The following is a 15,436-nucleotide window of genomic DNA, read 5'->3' on the forward strand; positions in this document are numbered from 1 at the left end:
TTGTTGGAGATTAGTTCAATTTGATTGATTCGATAAACATTTTACTTGTGTTGACGGTGTGAAGCAATTATTGGTTTCAGAGTATAGACATAGGGATTTCAGAAATACAGAGAAAAAATGCATTTTTTTATGGTCAAAAATGATCATTGTACCATATGCGCAATTATAATATATTTTATAAAGATGTTAATAATATGAGGTATTGAAAGCTCACATATTATATACATCAAACTAGTTGGTTTGGCATTTAGCCTTGAGGCAAATTACATGAACTTCCCGATATGTGTAAATAATCGACTTGATCAAAAAAATGTGTAGATAATATACTTCATTAATCCTACTTAAAAAAACGATAATAATTTTAGCAAAGTTTGACGAATTTTTAAAATTGAACTAAATATTACAGTAAGTTCTGTAAGACCATGATGTATATCGCCAAAAAAAGTTCCATGAAAAACGGCTTAAATTTTTTTAACAGTTAATTACAAGAAAACGGCTCAGTAGATTTTCACCTAAAATTAATCAGTACCATTCCCATCTAATATCTTTCGAACAGTTTTTGATTTTTCAAAATCGGTTCGGTAGGATGAGCTTAAATGTGGACGAAAATTTAACACTTTTTTTCAACATTTAATTACAAGAAAACGGCTCGGTAGATTTTCACCTAAAATTAATCAGCATCATTCCCAAATGATATCTTTCGAACAGTTTTTGATTTTTCAAAATCGGTTCGGTAGGATGAGCTTAAATGTGGACGAAAATTTAACACTTTTTTTCAACAGTTAATTACAAGAAAACGGCTCGGTAGATTTTCACCTAAAATTAATCAGCATCATTCCCAAATGATATCTTTCGAACAGTGTTTGATTTTTTAAAATCGGTTCGGTAGGATGAGCTTAAATGTGGACGAAAATTTAACACTTTTTTTCAACAGTTAATTACAAGAAAACGGCTCGGTAGATTTTCACCTAAAATTAATCAGCATCATTCCCAAATGATATCTTTCGAACAGTTTTTGATTTTTTAAAATCGGTTCGGTAGGATGAGCTTAAATGTGGACGAAAATTTAACACCTTTTTTCAACAGTTAATTACAAGAAAACGGCTCGGTAGATTTTCACCTAAAATTAATCAGCATCATTCCCAACTAATATCTTTCGAACAATTTTTGGTTTTTTAAAATCGGTTCGGTAGGATGAGCTTAAATGTGGACGAAAAGTTCAACACCTATTTTCAAATTACGAAGAAACGGCTTGGCAGATTGTTGCACAAAACTGACAAACGATAGTCCTCACCGAAATACATCAAATGGCTTTTAAATTTCTAAAATCGGTTCAGGCGTTTTTGAGAAAACGTCGATCAAAAGTCTAATTTTGACAAATGCCAAAAAGACCATACTGATTTTTGCAAACTTTGACGAATTTTTAAAGCTGAACCAGTTGTCGTAGGGCCGTAATATTTTTGTATGACCTAGAAAACTATGGTATCTTTCGTCAAAAAAATAATCATAAAATCGTCAAAATTTTTTTTTTTAAAACTTTATTACAAGAAAACGGCCCGGCCGATCTTTACCAAAACTAATCAGCACGATTTCCAACCAATATCTATCGAACGGTTTTTGAATTTTCAGAATCGATTCAGAATTGCGGGCTAAAACGTGGACGAAAAATTTTTCACTTTTCTGCAATTTACAAAGAAACGGCTCGGCCGATCGCCGCACAAAACTCAGAGACGATAGTCCTCATCGAGATACATCAAATGGCTTTTAAATTTTTGAAATCGGTCCAACCGTTTTGGAGAAAACGTCGATTTACGGCAAAAAATCTGTTCACACACACACACACACACATACTTTTTCCAAATTTGGTCTCATTCGATTCAGAATGGCTCGAAACGTCGAGAAAACATAAAATTAGCGATTCGGATTTTTTGATGAAAACATAAACTTCTCCTTCGGGAAGTTAATAAGCGATTTTAAACGTTTTATCTCCTTTTTTCAAACGTAATTATTTTTATTGAACTCTTTCTTAACATGAGATTCAGGGGCGTAGCGTGCATTGGCGGGGCCCCGTATCAAATTTTTTTTGGGCCTCCCCTCAGGTAGGGCAGAGTTTTCTCACAAAAAATTATAAAACTAAAAGAAATTTTCATTTATCATAAATATTTATCTATTCCTTCCGCAAGATTTCTACAAACAATTCAAATTCAATATACACATTTATTAAATCATTTATAGACTTTTTCTAAAGTTTCTGCTTCTATGAACAATGATGGACTGACAGCTTTATCATTGAGGTATTTAACTACCCGAAAAAAAAGTTTGCCAGAGAATGTTTTTGCTAGAAAATATTTGATTTTTCAATGATAGGCCGAGCCGTTTTCTTCAAATTGGGAGAAGAGTACTAAAATTATCGTCCTCATTTCAAAATCCAAAATTGTTCGGATATATCGACCGGACCGCATTTACATAATTAGTCGTTGAAAAAAAAATTGATTTTGATAAAACTTTCCATGATAATAACCATCATAATTACTAAAATGTTTTGAGCCTGCGAATTTGGAATAAATCTGAATATTTATGGATTAGGTTGATATTATTTACACTAATCGGGAAATACTAGCAAAGTTCCATAGATTACAAATAATTCGCTAATTTTTTAGCAGTTTTATTTTTGAAAATCTTCTTTAGCGTTTGCGGTGGCAATTGGTCACAAATAAGAGCATGCTGTTAATACCTCGGGAAATTGTATTCAAGACTATTGAATTTTGTCAGCAATATAAATAAATACTGAATTTCATATTTTCAACATATTTTAAGAGCTTAGTTTACAATTTGTTATAAAAAGTAACAAATATGATTTTACTATATTCAGACGAAAGTTTCGTCGATACAGGTGTTTTGCTAAATGGCTCCAGTTCTAATATTTCGAACATACTAATCGAGTCAAAGTCTCTGAAATCTTTGTTTAGTTTGAGAAACTAATATGTTTGATTAGCTATAGTACATGTTGAGTTTGAAATAAGATTACGAGACATTTACTTTATCTTTTGTTTTACTTTATCTTTTGTTTTTAAAACAGTCTTTACACTTCTTTGCTAATTTAAACAACTACTAAACTAATTTTGATTTTTTAATTCCCACAATCTGTTCAAGAAATGCTAGTTTTCTATTAGTCATTATTTGCATGTTATAGAGCTTTAAAAATATTAAAGATATGTGGAAAGCAATTAGTGGCACAACCTTTTAAAATTATATTTTTACATTCGATACACTGGAAGAAAGTTTTCATAACGTGTGTTATTACTGAAATAAAACAAAAATTCGTTGGATTTTACTAATTTTTACGGACAAAATAAAACTCTTTGAAATAATTATCTTACATTCCTTGCGTACTTTTTCAACGACCTTAAATTTCATTGAACATAGTTTTCATGATTAATTCGCTTTTGTGATTTTTTTTATTATTAATGTTTGCTTATCGACGTTGGGGGCCCCTCTGGCTCGGGGGACCCGTATTTTTGATACGGCTGATACCGCGCTTGTTACGCTCCTGATGAGATTCCTATTATCTTGATAATAAAATGATTTTTTTTTACAAAATTTACAAACAATATTTTCAAAGATCAAAATTTTCAAAAAATCAATTATTTGTATTTGTCAGGAATTCTCAAAATATTTTTGAAAAACATAACTCATAATCTAAATAAGGCATTTATTTTGACCCTGGAAAATTCCGTTTGTTTGTTCATTTATTGCATCAGCCTTGTTATCAAAAACTTATAACACGTCTAATTGATTTGGATTAAATTCAATTTTTGTTCCACATTTTTAATGTGTTGATAAATTAAGAATAAAGTTATTATCATTTTTATGGGTCGTTTGATCAAGTTATTTCATCAAGATTATTATCATCTACATCAAACAAAATCAATATTATTTAATTATAATAGTGTTTTTCTTATTTCTCATTTTTTTCTGAATTATGAATGCCAGAATTTACCCTATCTCGCTCTCTTTCTCTTTTTTCCTCATCAAGATATCCTCATCCTCTGAGCACTTTTCTGTACTACCTCCAGATTCGTTTTTTGCAAAAAAAAAATTATATTTGCGATTACTTCCTTTGAGAAAAATGATATTTATATATTTTACATATGAAAAGTTATCTTTATTAACATTTAATGCTTATTTTATTTAAAAGATCTGTGTTTAAGATATATGAATCATATTGTTCGGAAAATAAATATCACATTACTTATCTTTTGCACTATTTTCATCATATTTGAGATATTGTACGGCGATTTTACTAATTTTAGATTAAAGTTTGATTTTCATAGGATTTACTATAATTCTTATTTTATTAGGGTTTTGCTCTTATAGCGTTTTTAAAGTACCGTGTTATGAGGAGGACAGTCTCAATTCCTAAACCGTGTTAGAGCGAATCCGTGTTATAGAAGTACCGTGTTATGCGGGCGTTACCTGTATGTGATATATGGTATTGCATTATAATCTTATCTGATTTCATTTTTTTTAATTTATTCTTTTCGTAGTAGTCATGATCATGATGCTGTTTTATTTGTCTTTTCTTTTAAATGTACGGATTTCGTATTGTTATACCTTTATATATATATTATGTTTATTATTATTATCGATTGGTGCTTAATACATTTTTAAATTTACTTATGGTTGCAATATGTTACTTTCAGTGTTATGCGATGTGTTTTATCACTTCAGTTATTACTTAATTTGATTTGATCTATAAAGTAATATATTATACGATACCATATAATATATAGGGTAGATCCAGACTTAAAAAAAGGTCCGTGATTAAAAAGTGTGTAACACCGATATCTCAAAATACAAGTAAAGAATTTTTGAACATTAGTATTTGAAAGTAGAGGAAAAATTTAGTATAACCAGTCATCACCTTGTTTTTTACGACGTTTCTTTCAAGAAATAAACGTCAATGTTTGAAGATCCATAGTATTTTATTTCGTTGTTAGTTTTTTATTAGTGAGCACTGTTATTTAGTTTACGAGATCTTAATGAAATTTTTAAGTATACGTTTTCTAATTGTTTTGTAAAATGTATTGCTAATTTTGAGTTAGATTCAAAAGTCTGTTTTATATAAAAACTTTCACGCAGGTGGGATAAAAAGGACCAACTGAACCTTTGCTCTGAAAAAGGTGCAAACAATAAAAAATAGTAAATAAAGTAGCAAATTAAGTTGAAAAAGAGATAAGTTAAATAAATGGTTATTCTAACTCCGCTGATGAACATTTCTAACAAAATACAAGATGAAGGTTATATCTAGTGTTGTCTCTGTAGAAACTGTAACCATAAAATTTATATTTTGCATTAGCTGTATAATATAGCTATTATTTCGCAAAATCCTTTCAAAATTGAAAATAAAACATTTTACCTGTTTGTCTCCTGGCCGTCCTATATCACCCTGCTTATGGGCTAAAATGGTCCAGGTAACAATGTTTTGAACTACAATTCCTACAATGATAAATTAGGTGGTAGTTTTCGGACCATAGTCTGATAGTTGTTTGTTTGAGATGTGCTATATGTTGTTATATCATGGGTTTTGCTTTTACAATAAAATTATTCAAAATTATTTTATATCTTGTTGCCTTTCTCTACCCTGTATTAATAGGGAAATATTTTACTCTACATGATTATGTGATCAAATTAATATTTATTGTATTTTTATATATAGAATGATATATTTTATATTTATTTGATAACTATATATTTTTTTAATTGATTATTTGTAAATAATGCTATAAGGCCTAGTAATTTGAATATGTTTTGTAATCCTATTAATCTATTGAATCATTTTTCTACAGCTGTGAGTTCCATGAAGCCCTCTATCGATCCATCCAACTGCATACTAGTACAAGACGTAAAATCGGTCACACATGACCAGATGACGCAAGATTCGGCATCTACACAAATTCCCACGGAAGGTAAATTATATAATCACAAACTATAACGAAGAATTAGACTTAATGATTGCATCCGATTAGAGTGATTCAAAATGCATATTGCTTGTGTCGATGGTGTGTTTGTTTCTATAGATTAAGATAGTCGTTCTTATAGATTAAGATAGTAACGTATTCAATAAAGCCTACGCAAAAAATTTTGTTGCTCGCCCAAAATATTTTCAACAATTTTATTTCATAAAAACTCAACTGATATCAGACTACAAATTAATAATTACCAATAATTATTTTTTCGTTTATTTGTTTAAGTTATTTCAAAATTTTTGTTTTTTTGCCGAAAATAGTATTTTGAACAGTGTCATACCCGCTCCCCACTGTAACAGCCAGGCGCCCCACAGAGGTGGCCCGTCCCACAGTTTGGAAAATGCAGACTTATAGTATATTAGATTTTTTTAAAATATTTACAATGATTGTTATTACTTATCGATAAACTTTTATTTATTATTAATTATTTTTATTTTGTGAATATTTAATTACTGTACCGGAAGTTTCAGCAATTTGCCTTATGGCACAATATCATGCTCTACTAGTTTTTTTATTTGTTTTAAATTTCATAAAAATTATTATCTGTCACGTTTATGAAATTTGATGGTTGGCAAAACACTTCAAGACGTGTCTGAATTTGTATATTTTAGACCATACTTTTTACAGAATCGTTCTGCATTACCTTCTGGATTTTTTTGTCATTTAACTTTAGAGCATAATATTCATCTTACGTGAAATATTTTTTATGCATCTTTTTCTCGTTCATGACCTTTGCTTATCATCAGTTTTTGTAAGATTGCAAACAATTACAAAGCAAATTTGTTGTAACATTATTATATCTTGAAAAATTATTTTTTATTGAACGAATATTTTTTTTAGAAAACCTATCAAAATCATTTGTCAATTATATTTATCGTTGTGGTTTTCAACAGTTTCTTGCAAAGTTTAAATATCCTTAGCAAACATTTGATTTATATATAATAATGCCAATAGGTTCAATAATTGATATTTTTTCAATTGCATGCATTGCAATCAATTTTTAGCAGAACGTGCTGCTCAGTTTTTAACTCCAACTAATTTTTATACGTGTCTTCTACAATTTTTATTGTTGAAATTAGAGGAAGCTATTACACTTTTATTTAGAACAAGATAAATATTCGCATTAAATTTGTTTGCTCTGTCATTCGACCTCTGCCACTTTGCAGTCGAATTTGTCATAATTTGTTTGTAAATTAGTGATAATTTTTTAATTGTGTTGGAAATCATTTCGACTTTTTTTTATTAAACCAATTTAAGTTGTTATATAATATTCATCTTAGTTGATCTACTTTACAATCTTAGTTGATCTATACTCGATTCACTAATGGATTTTTCGATTTATACAATTATCACACCATTTCGATTTACCATTAACTACAATTAAGATTTTTATTTCTTAAGCATCCAAAAGTGATTTATTACAGGTGCCAAACTAAAATACAGTGTTTTGTCACAGTGACGAATTTTATATTTGCCGTCGTTTTTTATACCTTCCTATCATTATTATTTTTTTTATCAATATTCAATTCATAAATTAATTTGCAAATTTGTGGTAGTATTTTGCAATGTTTGGTTTGTAAATGAAAACTTTTTCAGTATAAATTTATTAACATCCAATAAATTTATATCATTTTGATTATTTCTTGCTTTCTGTTCATATCATTCCAGATGAATAGATTTATTATTACCTATTGTATTTTGTCATATATCAAAACTAAATTTTCAGTAAACTTTAATCGTATTTATCATTTTGAACTTGTATTGTACAAACTGCAGCAACATATCTGAAATCATTAAAGATTTTTAGTTGATACATACTGTCACTATTTTAAAGAAAGTACTCGTATGAATTTTTATGCGTTCAAAATTTAATCGTACAAAATTGTTTATACTTAAATTAAATTTATCATTTAACATTTTGTTCTTATAATTCATTCTTTTGTTTTTCTATTAGTTTTAACTATGATTACTCTAAAATGTTTGCGCAGAGAAAATGGAAATTAAATGTTCTTTGATATTTTCCAATATGTTCTCTGAAGCGTTTGTCGGTGAGCTGATCTTTATCATACACATCTTACTAATCCTTTTACGATCTAATTATGTTCATTTTGTATGTTTTTCATAACACACTGCAGCAACATATCTGAAAAATAATCCATTGCTATCCAATTTATATTTAAGAAAGTACTGTTTTTAACTTTGACTAAACATTGGATTAATGCAGAATAAGTTAATTTTGTAATTTATTTAACTTATTCTTCTTTAGTCTTTCTGATAGATCTGAACTATGATCAGATAAAAATAAGTCTAAAGAGCAGCAAAATAGAAAAAAAAAACTTCATAACCATATATTTCTAATATGTTTTTCATATTAGTTTATTGAAGAACTCATTTTTGTTACACATACTTTATCAACCTTATTAACCTTATAATTTGTATTGCCCTGAAAACTGAATATCATATATATATATATATATATATATATATATATATATATATAATATATATATATATATATATATATATATATGTGTTAGATGCTTCACTTTATCATTCACACTGTATTTATCACATAGATTAATACTTTAATTTCGGCTAACTGAAATAAAATTACACGTTAATATAATACCTATACAATAATAACAACTATTCGTCTTACGCCAAGATCAGTTCAGGGTTTCCACCTCAAAGTTCTGCAAAGTAAGATCGACTCTTTTTCTATTTACATTATATGACAAAAACAAATATGGCGACCTCATGAAGTGAGTTGCAAATAAAGGACTATTACTGTTGAGATCTACTCTGGCAGGAGTATTCAAAATCGCTAACACATCTATTTCATTCTGAATTTATAAGCCTTATATTTAGTAAGCTATATTTTATTTCTTCAATATTTTCATCTTTAATTTCAAAAGCCTAGTTTTTTTGTTTTCATCTCACCGCCCGTTTAGCTTCCACATTATTTTCTTCGCGTTGGTTACCAATGTGGAATGCTCTAATTACTAATATATTTTTTATACAATAATAATGTTTTTGACTAATGTTTTACCTCGAGATAATTTTCAATACAAAAACTCAGTGACGTACATTTTATTTTTTACGCAGCTTATTTGTTCTAATGTCACAGCGTGTCTATTTCTTACATAAGTATAATTTTTATGCATCATATCATGTGTTGGGCCAGGTTCGCTGGTTCGATTCCCTCTACCGCCAAGCCTGACATCAGGCAACTTTGATGTCAAATTTCCACTTGAGGTCATATATCTTAAATATAGCCTCAAGTGAAAATCGCCTCTCGTGGGTATAGTTGCACATTTAAAAAAAATGTCAGCAAATACTTCGAGTATAGATAATCAGTCATTATACCTAGTAGACACGCCGCTGAGTGTTGCTACTATCTTCTGGTTTATATTGTAAGATAATCATTGTTAGCAATCTCTGCTTAATGTTAATGCTCATGTAAAACAGATTGCAGAATAAATTAAATAAAAAAATATTATGTGTTAATTTATTCCACAGAATCGCCGCCTACCAGTACGGCCGAACACGGTAACGGTTTGGGTCCAGGTAGTTTGCCTGGTGGCCACACCACACAGCATAGTTCCCAACAGCCTTTACACAATCAACAGCAACAACAGCAACATCAACAGCAAAGTCAACAACAGACCTTACAGCAGTCTCAGCAACAGCAGGAGCAGTGGCCGTCGCCTGTGACGGAATTGCGCGACTTCGATGTTCCATATACTGCGAACGTTCCTCCGTATCGCTTCTGGAATTCCGAGTTCCGCAATAAACAGCCGGCTTTCATTCGACTGAACTTTACGCTGCCCTGGGGTGCCAATTTTGCCGTCTACGGACGACGAAATGTCGCCCCTAGCGTCACACAATACGATTTCGCCGAATTCATCAAAGGCGGACGAGTTGATCATAGGTAAATATACAACGCTCAGTGGTTACATTGATTTTGTAGCCTTCGAGTGAAGAAAAATTGAACTAAATGGGAATTGTGCATGTTATTTTTATTCAAGGCTAATATTATTTTTATACTTTTCCATATTTTTATATAGGGGAATAGTTCATTTCTAAATGCTAATTACAATGACAAACCGATCATGTCATATTTGAAGTTGACTCCAATTACATTATTGTTTTTAAATATTATACATACTTTTAATGCTATTATAAATATATAATTTATAATTTATCATTATACATATGTGTATACACGTGGTCGACACTAATAAATGTGTGCATCACAAGTGCAAAATGATATAGATATTATAGACAAAATGACACAGATGCTTTATTTAAAAATTGGCTTGTTTTATCAACGTTTTCGCGACGGTGTAATTTTTTTTTTCATTTTTAACAGCAATCAGAACCTCACGTCCTATGAGCTGTTGGGCTGAAACTTCTCCTTACTTTGAATTTTTTAGATGGTAACCCAATGGTTAATCCTTCCATATTTGATGATTTTGTTATTAGAATTAATCTAATTAGGCTGACTTTTTATTGGTGCAGCAATGCCGGGCAAGGGCTATTTTCACTTGGAAACATATTGCTATCTATATTTCCAAGTGAAAATCCTTGTAACTGCTACCTGACAACAAGCTGCTCGAAGTGGGTATCGAACCCGGGACCTCTGAGTCCCGTCGCTCTTAACCGCTTACCTACGGGCGAGCCCGCGACGGTGTAATGTTAAGAAAGCCTTAATAACAATCCGTCAGATGTTGAGCGTCATTGTCACAATATTGTTTACAGTTATCAGTTCAAACGTGTTCCGCACCCTGAAAATTTTATTTTGAGGGTATTTTATCTTGTTTTTTTTTGGGGACATATTGATTAATGTCTTAATTTAACACAATTAACTTATGTCAGTATTACTGGAATCACGTCAGTTGGATGGAATTTTGATTAATTATTATATTTTGTTCAATTTCGGCCAAAATGACATACTCATTACACAAGCAAGACCAAGAGAAAAAATTAAAACCTGTCAAATGTGTTTGGATTTTAACTTCTACTACAAGAAGCAATTACTAAACACAGACTACAGTTAAAAAGAAGAGACTTACATTTATTGCAAAACTCTCTTTTTGCGTTCTGAGCCCTGCGAAGATTGGTTAAAATGTATGACTCATACCCTTTGTGTTCATGATTCATGTGCTAATGTCCCAAAAAGGACGAAACTATTTATTTGTGAACAGCGTTTTTGAAAATTAGCATCTCAGTATGTCCTTATATGTTATTTTGTTAGTACTATATGGACAAAATGAGTTTTGTAATATGTTTCTTTTTTCTAAATAAATATGTTATTATAGTTCCTACCTATGATAAATATGAGTAAAAACAATTGAGACTGGTATTAATATCATTAAATAAATAAATATGAAAAAAGACAACACAATGTAATTTCGTCCGTACTTCAACAGTTTAAACCCCGTGTCTCATTTCACTTTTTTTTAAAAGATATTTTGGAACATATCATTTAGTTCAAGGCTATCATTACTTATTTTACATTTTAATATTTTTATATGTTAATTCAGATAAATATTCGTGTATCATTTCACTTGCGATTTCTTTGAAGATTTATTTCGTTTTTTAAAAAAAATATTAATAAAATATATCGTATTTGATCGAACATCTTTTTAACAAAATACGAATGGTACATATTATTTTCTATGACGCTTTTATTATTTTCTGTGTTTTTTCATATTTTTATATAATAATTCAAAAAAATAATCCGCGCAACTTGGTGTCTCATTCCATTTTGGATTATTTTCGAAGGTTATATTTTTAAGAAAACTTTATTGGATCGATTATTTAACAAAACACCCACACGTACATGCTATTTTATTTGATGCTTTTACTATTTCTGTGCTTTTTAATATTTTTACATAATAATTCAGAAAAAAGCCGTGCAAATTTGTGTCTCATTTCACTTCGGATTATTTTGGAAGGTATGAAACCTTAAATAAAAAATCTATTTGAACGTAGGTAATGTATTTTAGTTATTTTGAAGATAAGAATTTCAATACCTTAACATTCAGTTTTATATTTATATGAGATAATTATACTCAATGATATGAGATTTTTATATTCAATCACAACCAAATATTAACGAAAATTTCATTTATTTTATTTTTTTATTATTAATACACTTAAAATAAAGCACTGCCCATATTTCGAAATGTTCATAAAGTTTATATAATCTTATATTTCGCTAATTTTTGACAATTCAAATAGTATACCTTGTATTCTTTTTTGTCAGAAAACTTTGTCATTTAATTATAGGTCGTATATAATACCTTTGTCGCGATATCAGTCTAGCTATAAAATACTTTGAATATAAAATTTAGAATTTTAAATATGAATTTGATATCGTACTAAATGTTGTGCTAAATCTTTTCGTCATTTTTGTCAAGTAGTCGTTTATTAACAGTCATATGCTAAATTTTTTGGTGTAATGTAACAATTATATGGTAATAATGTTTTATTTAGAATAATTGTATAAAATGCATTCTCATAATTGTATTAAATTCAAATATAGACATTTTTTAAAAACCCTTTAAATTTTCTTGTAATTGATAAAGTTAGTAGGCATGTAATCATCCATTCATGAGATATAATTATGTTCACTTTTGTAAGTTGTTTTTGCATGTAATCAATTATATTGTTTTTTCTTAAATGAATGTTTTAATATTTTTTAAACCAAATGTTTTTTTTTTCAAGGTTAAGGAAGCGGGATACAAATTCATCACAAAGAATCAGTATCGAAATTTTTAATGAGCATAATGATGAGCAAGAAAATCAACGCAGTGCGCGAGATGAATATCCATTCGAAGATGATGCGATGACCGAATCGCCATCGGCGAATCCAAAACCAGACACCGAACTTCCAAGAGATGATCTTCACATAATTTACAAAAGATCAATTGACTCTAGCAACATGGTTAATGTTAGTTTGCTGCAATATTTGGACACAGGCCGATGGTTTCTGGCCGTCTACAATGACGAATTATTAGCGCATACTGTCAATTTGGTCGTCACAGAGGCTCAAGGTGTGAGCACCACTTGTCCAAATGACTGTTCGGGGAGAGGTTCCTGTTATTTGGGAAAATGTGATTGCATTGATGGTTTCCAAGGAACTGATTGCTCTAAGAGTAAGCATTTGCAAAAATTTTGAAGGTCTTTTGTTAAAATATATTTTTTTGCAATAATTTTTTGAACAACAGTCAGAACATTTAAGTTAAACTTGTACTGTTTTGCCTTAATATAAGTCGGTTTTACAGATGACAACCCAAACAGTTGTCTCATCTCTGTGTGATGAATTATTATTACCATTTTTGTAATAGTGCAATGTGCCATGCAAGCCTTATTTTATTTGGAAACATCTATATTTCTTGCTATCTATATTTCCAAGTGTCTTCTAAGATATATTTTAGCCACCATTACACTAGAAGTTTTTTTTCTATAAAATTCATTTTATAATGACGAAGGTAAGGAATAATTTCAAATGCCCATACGTGTTACTTTTATTAAATTCATTGAATTTTGAACTATTCAAGTAATTTATCGTAATTTTTATTTTTCTCAAATCAAGATATATTTTGGCTACCATGACACTTGGTTAACTTTTTTTATGAAAATTTATTTTTTAATGGCAGAGTAAAGGTATAATTTTAAATGTCTACATATTACTTTTATAGAATCCATTGAATTTTGAACAATTGTAGTAATTTATCGTATTTTTCAATTATCACAAATCTACTAGATATATTTTTGTAACGATTACACTTAAAGTTAGCTGTTTCTATAAAATTTATTTTTTAATTACGGAGTAAAGGAATAATTTTAACTGTCTATATATTACTTTTAGGATTTCGGGAATTTGTCATTTAGTCATTGAATTTTGAACGATTAAAGTAATATATCGTAACTTTCAATTATCACAAATCGACTAGATATATTTTAGCCATTACCCTTGAAGTTAGCTTTTTCGATAAAATTTATTTTTAATGACGAAATAAAGAAATAATTGCAACCGTCTACATATTACTTTTAAAATTTTGGAAATTTGGCCAGTCGCTTATATATTAAATTCATTGAATTTTGAACGACTAAAGTAATATATCGTAATTTTCAATTATCACAAATCGCCTAGATATATTTTAGCCATTACAGTTGAAGTTGGCTTTATCGATAAAAATTATTTTTAATGACGAAATAAAGGAATAATTGCAACCGTCTACATATTACTTTTAAAATTTCGGAAATTTGGCCAGTCGCTTATATATTAAATTCATTGAATTTTGAACGACTAAAGTGATATATTGTAATTTTCAATTATCACAAATCGCCTAGATATATTTTAGCCATTACAGTTGAAGTTGGATTTATCGATAAAAATTATTTTTAATGACGAAATAAAGGAATAATTACAACCGTCTACATATTACTTTTGAAATTTCGGAAATTTGGCCAGTCGGTTATATAAATTCATTGAATTTTGAATACTTAAAGTAATATATCGTAATTTTTAATTATCACAAATTTACTAGATATATTTTAGCTATTACACATGAAGTTAGCTTTTTCGATAAAATTTATTTTTAATGACGAAGTAAAGGAATAATTTCAACCGTCTACATATTATTTTTAATATTTCGGAATTTTTGCCAGTCGCTTATATATTAAATTCATTGAATTTTGAACGATTGAAGTAATTTATCGTAAATTTCAATTACCACAAGTCCACTAGATATATTTTAGCCATTACACTAGAAGTTTGCCTTTTCTATAAAATTTATTTTGTTTAATGATGCAGTAAAGGAATAATTTCAACTATCTCTAAATATTACATTTAATAAGATTTCGGAAATTTGGCCGTTCAGTTATATCTTAAATTCATTGAATTTTAAACAATTTAAGTAATTTATTGTAATTTCCAATTTTCACAAATCGACAACATATATTTTAGCCACTATTACACTAGAAGTTAGCCTTTTCTATAAAATTTATTTTCTAATGACAAGGTAGAGAAATAATTTCAACAATTTACATATTACTTATAATAAGATTTCAGAAATTTGGCCGTTCGGTTATATATTAAATTCATTGAATTTTGAACGATTCAAGTAATCTTACAATATTAATGTTTACAAATCGACAATCAGTTTTAGATGCCACTTAAATTTAGAAGAGATGGCCTTTCGTATAAATTTTGTTATCTAGAATTGATCAATTATGACGACTTTGCGTTTACTATTCATAACCGTTATTTTGATTACAAACACGTAACTATAATTAGAAATTAGCACGCAAAAGAATATTTAGAATTATTTTTTATTATTTTTACAACATTTATAATTCTAGTATAAAAAATCTTCAGTTAGATGCATTTTTAA

The 15,436-nt window shown here is 28.9% G+C and overlaps 1 protein-coding gene across 1 annotated transcript in view; it reads left to right on the top strand.

The window, feature by feature from the left end:
• The window catches only part of LOC113387635 (teneurin-a-like), a 186,849-nt gene that overhangs the window by 60,735 nt on the left and 110,678 nt on the right, over positions 1–15,436 (top strand). Inside the window, 4 exon segments of the mRNA XM_026624990.1 lie at positions 5,850–5,969; positions 9,549–9,603; positions 9,685–9,960; positions 12,762–13,192. Of these exon segments, the coding sequence (XP_026480775.1) occupies positions 5,850–5,969; positions 9,549–9,603; positions 9,685–9,960; positions 12,762–13,192 (882 nt within the window).

This window comes from Ctenocephalides felis, unplaced genomic scaffold, assembly GCF_003426905.1.
Source record: "Ctenocephalides felis isolate EL2017-DRISC unplaced genomic scaffold, ASM342690v1 CF-g0.4_SCAFFOLD_03572, whole genome shotgun sequence".
Classification (NCBI taxonomy): domain Eukaryota; kingdom Metazoa; phylum Arthropoda; class Insecta; order Siphonaptera; family Pulicidae; genus Ctenocephalides; species Ctenocephalides felis.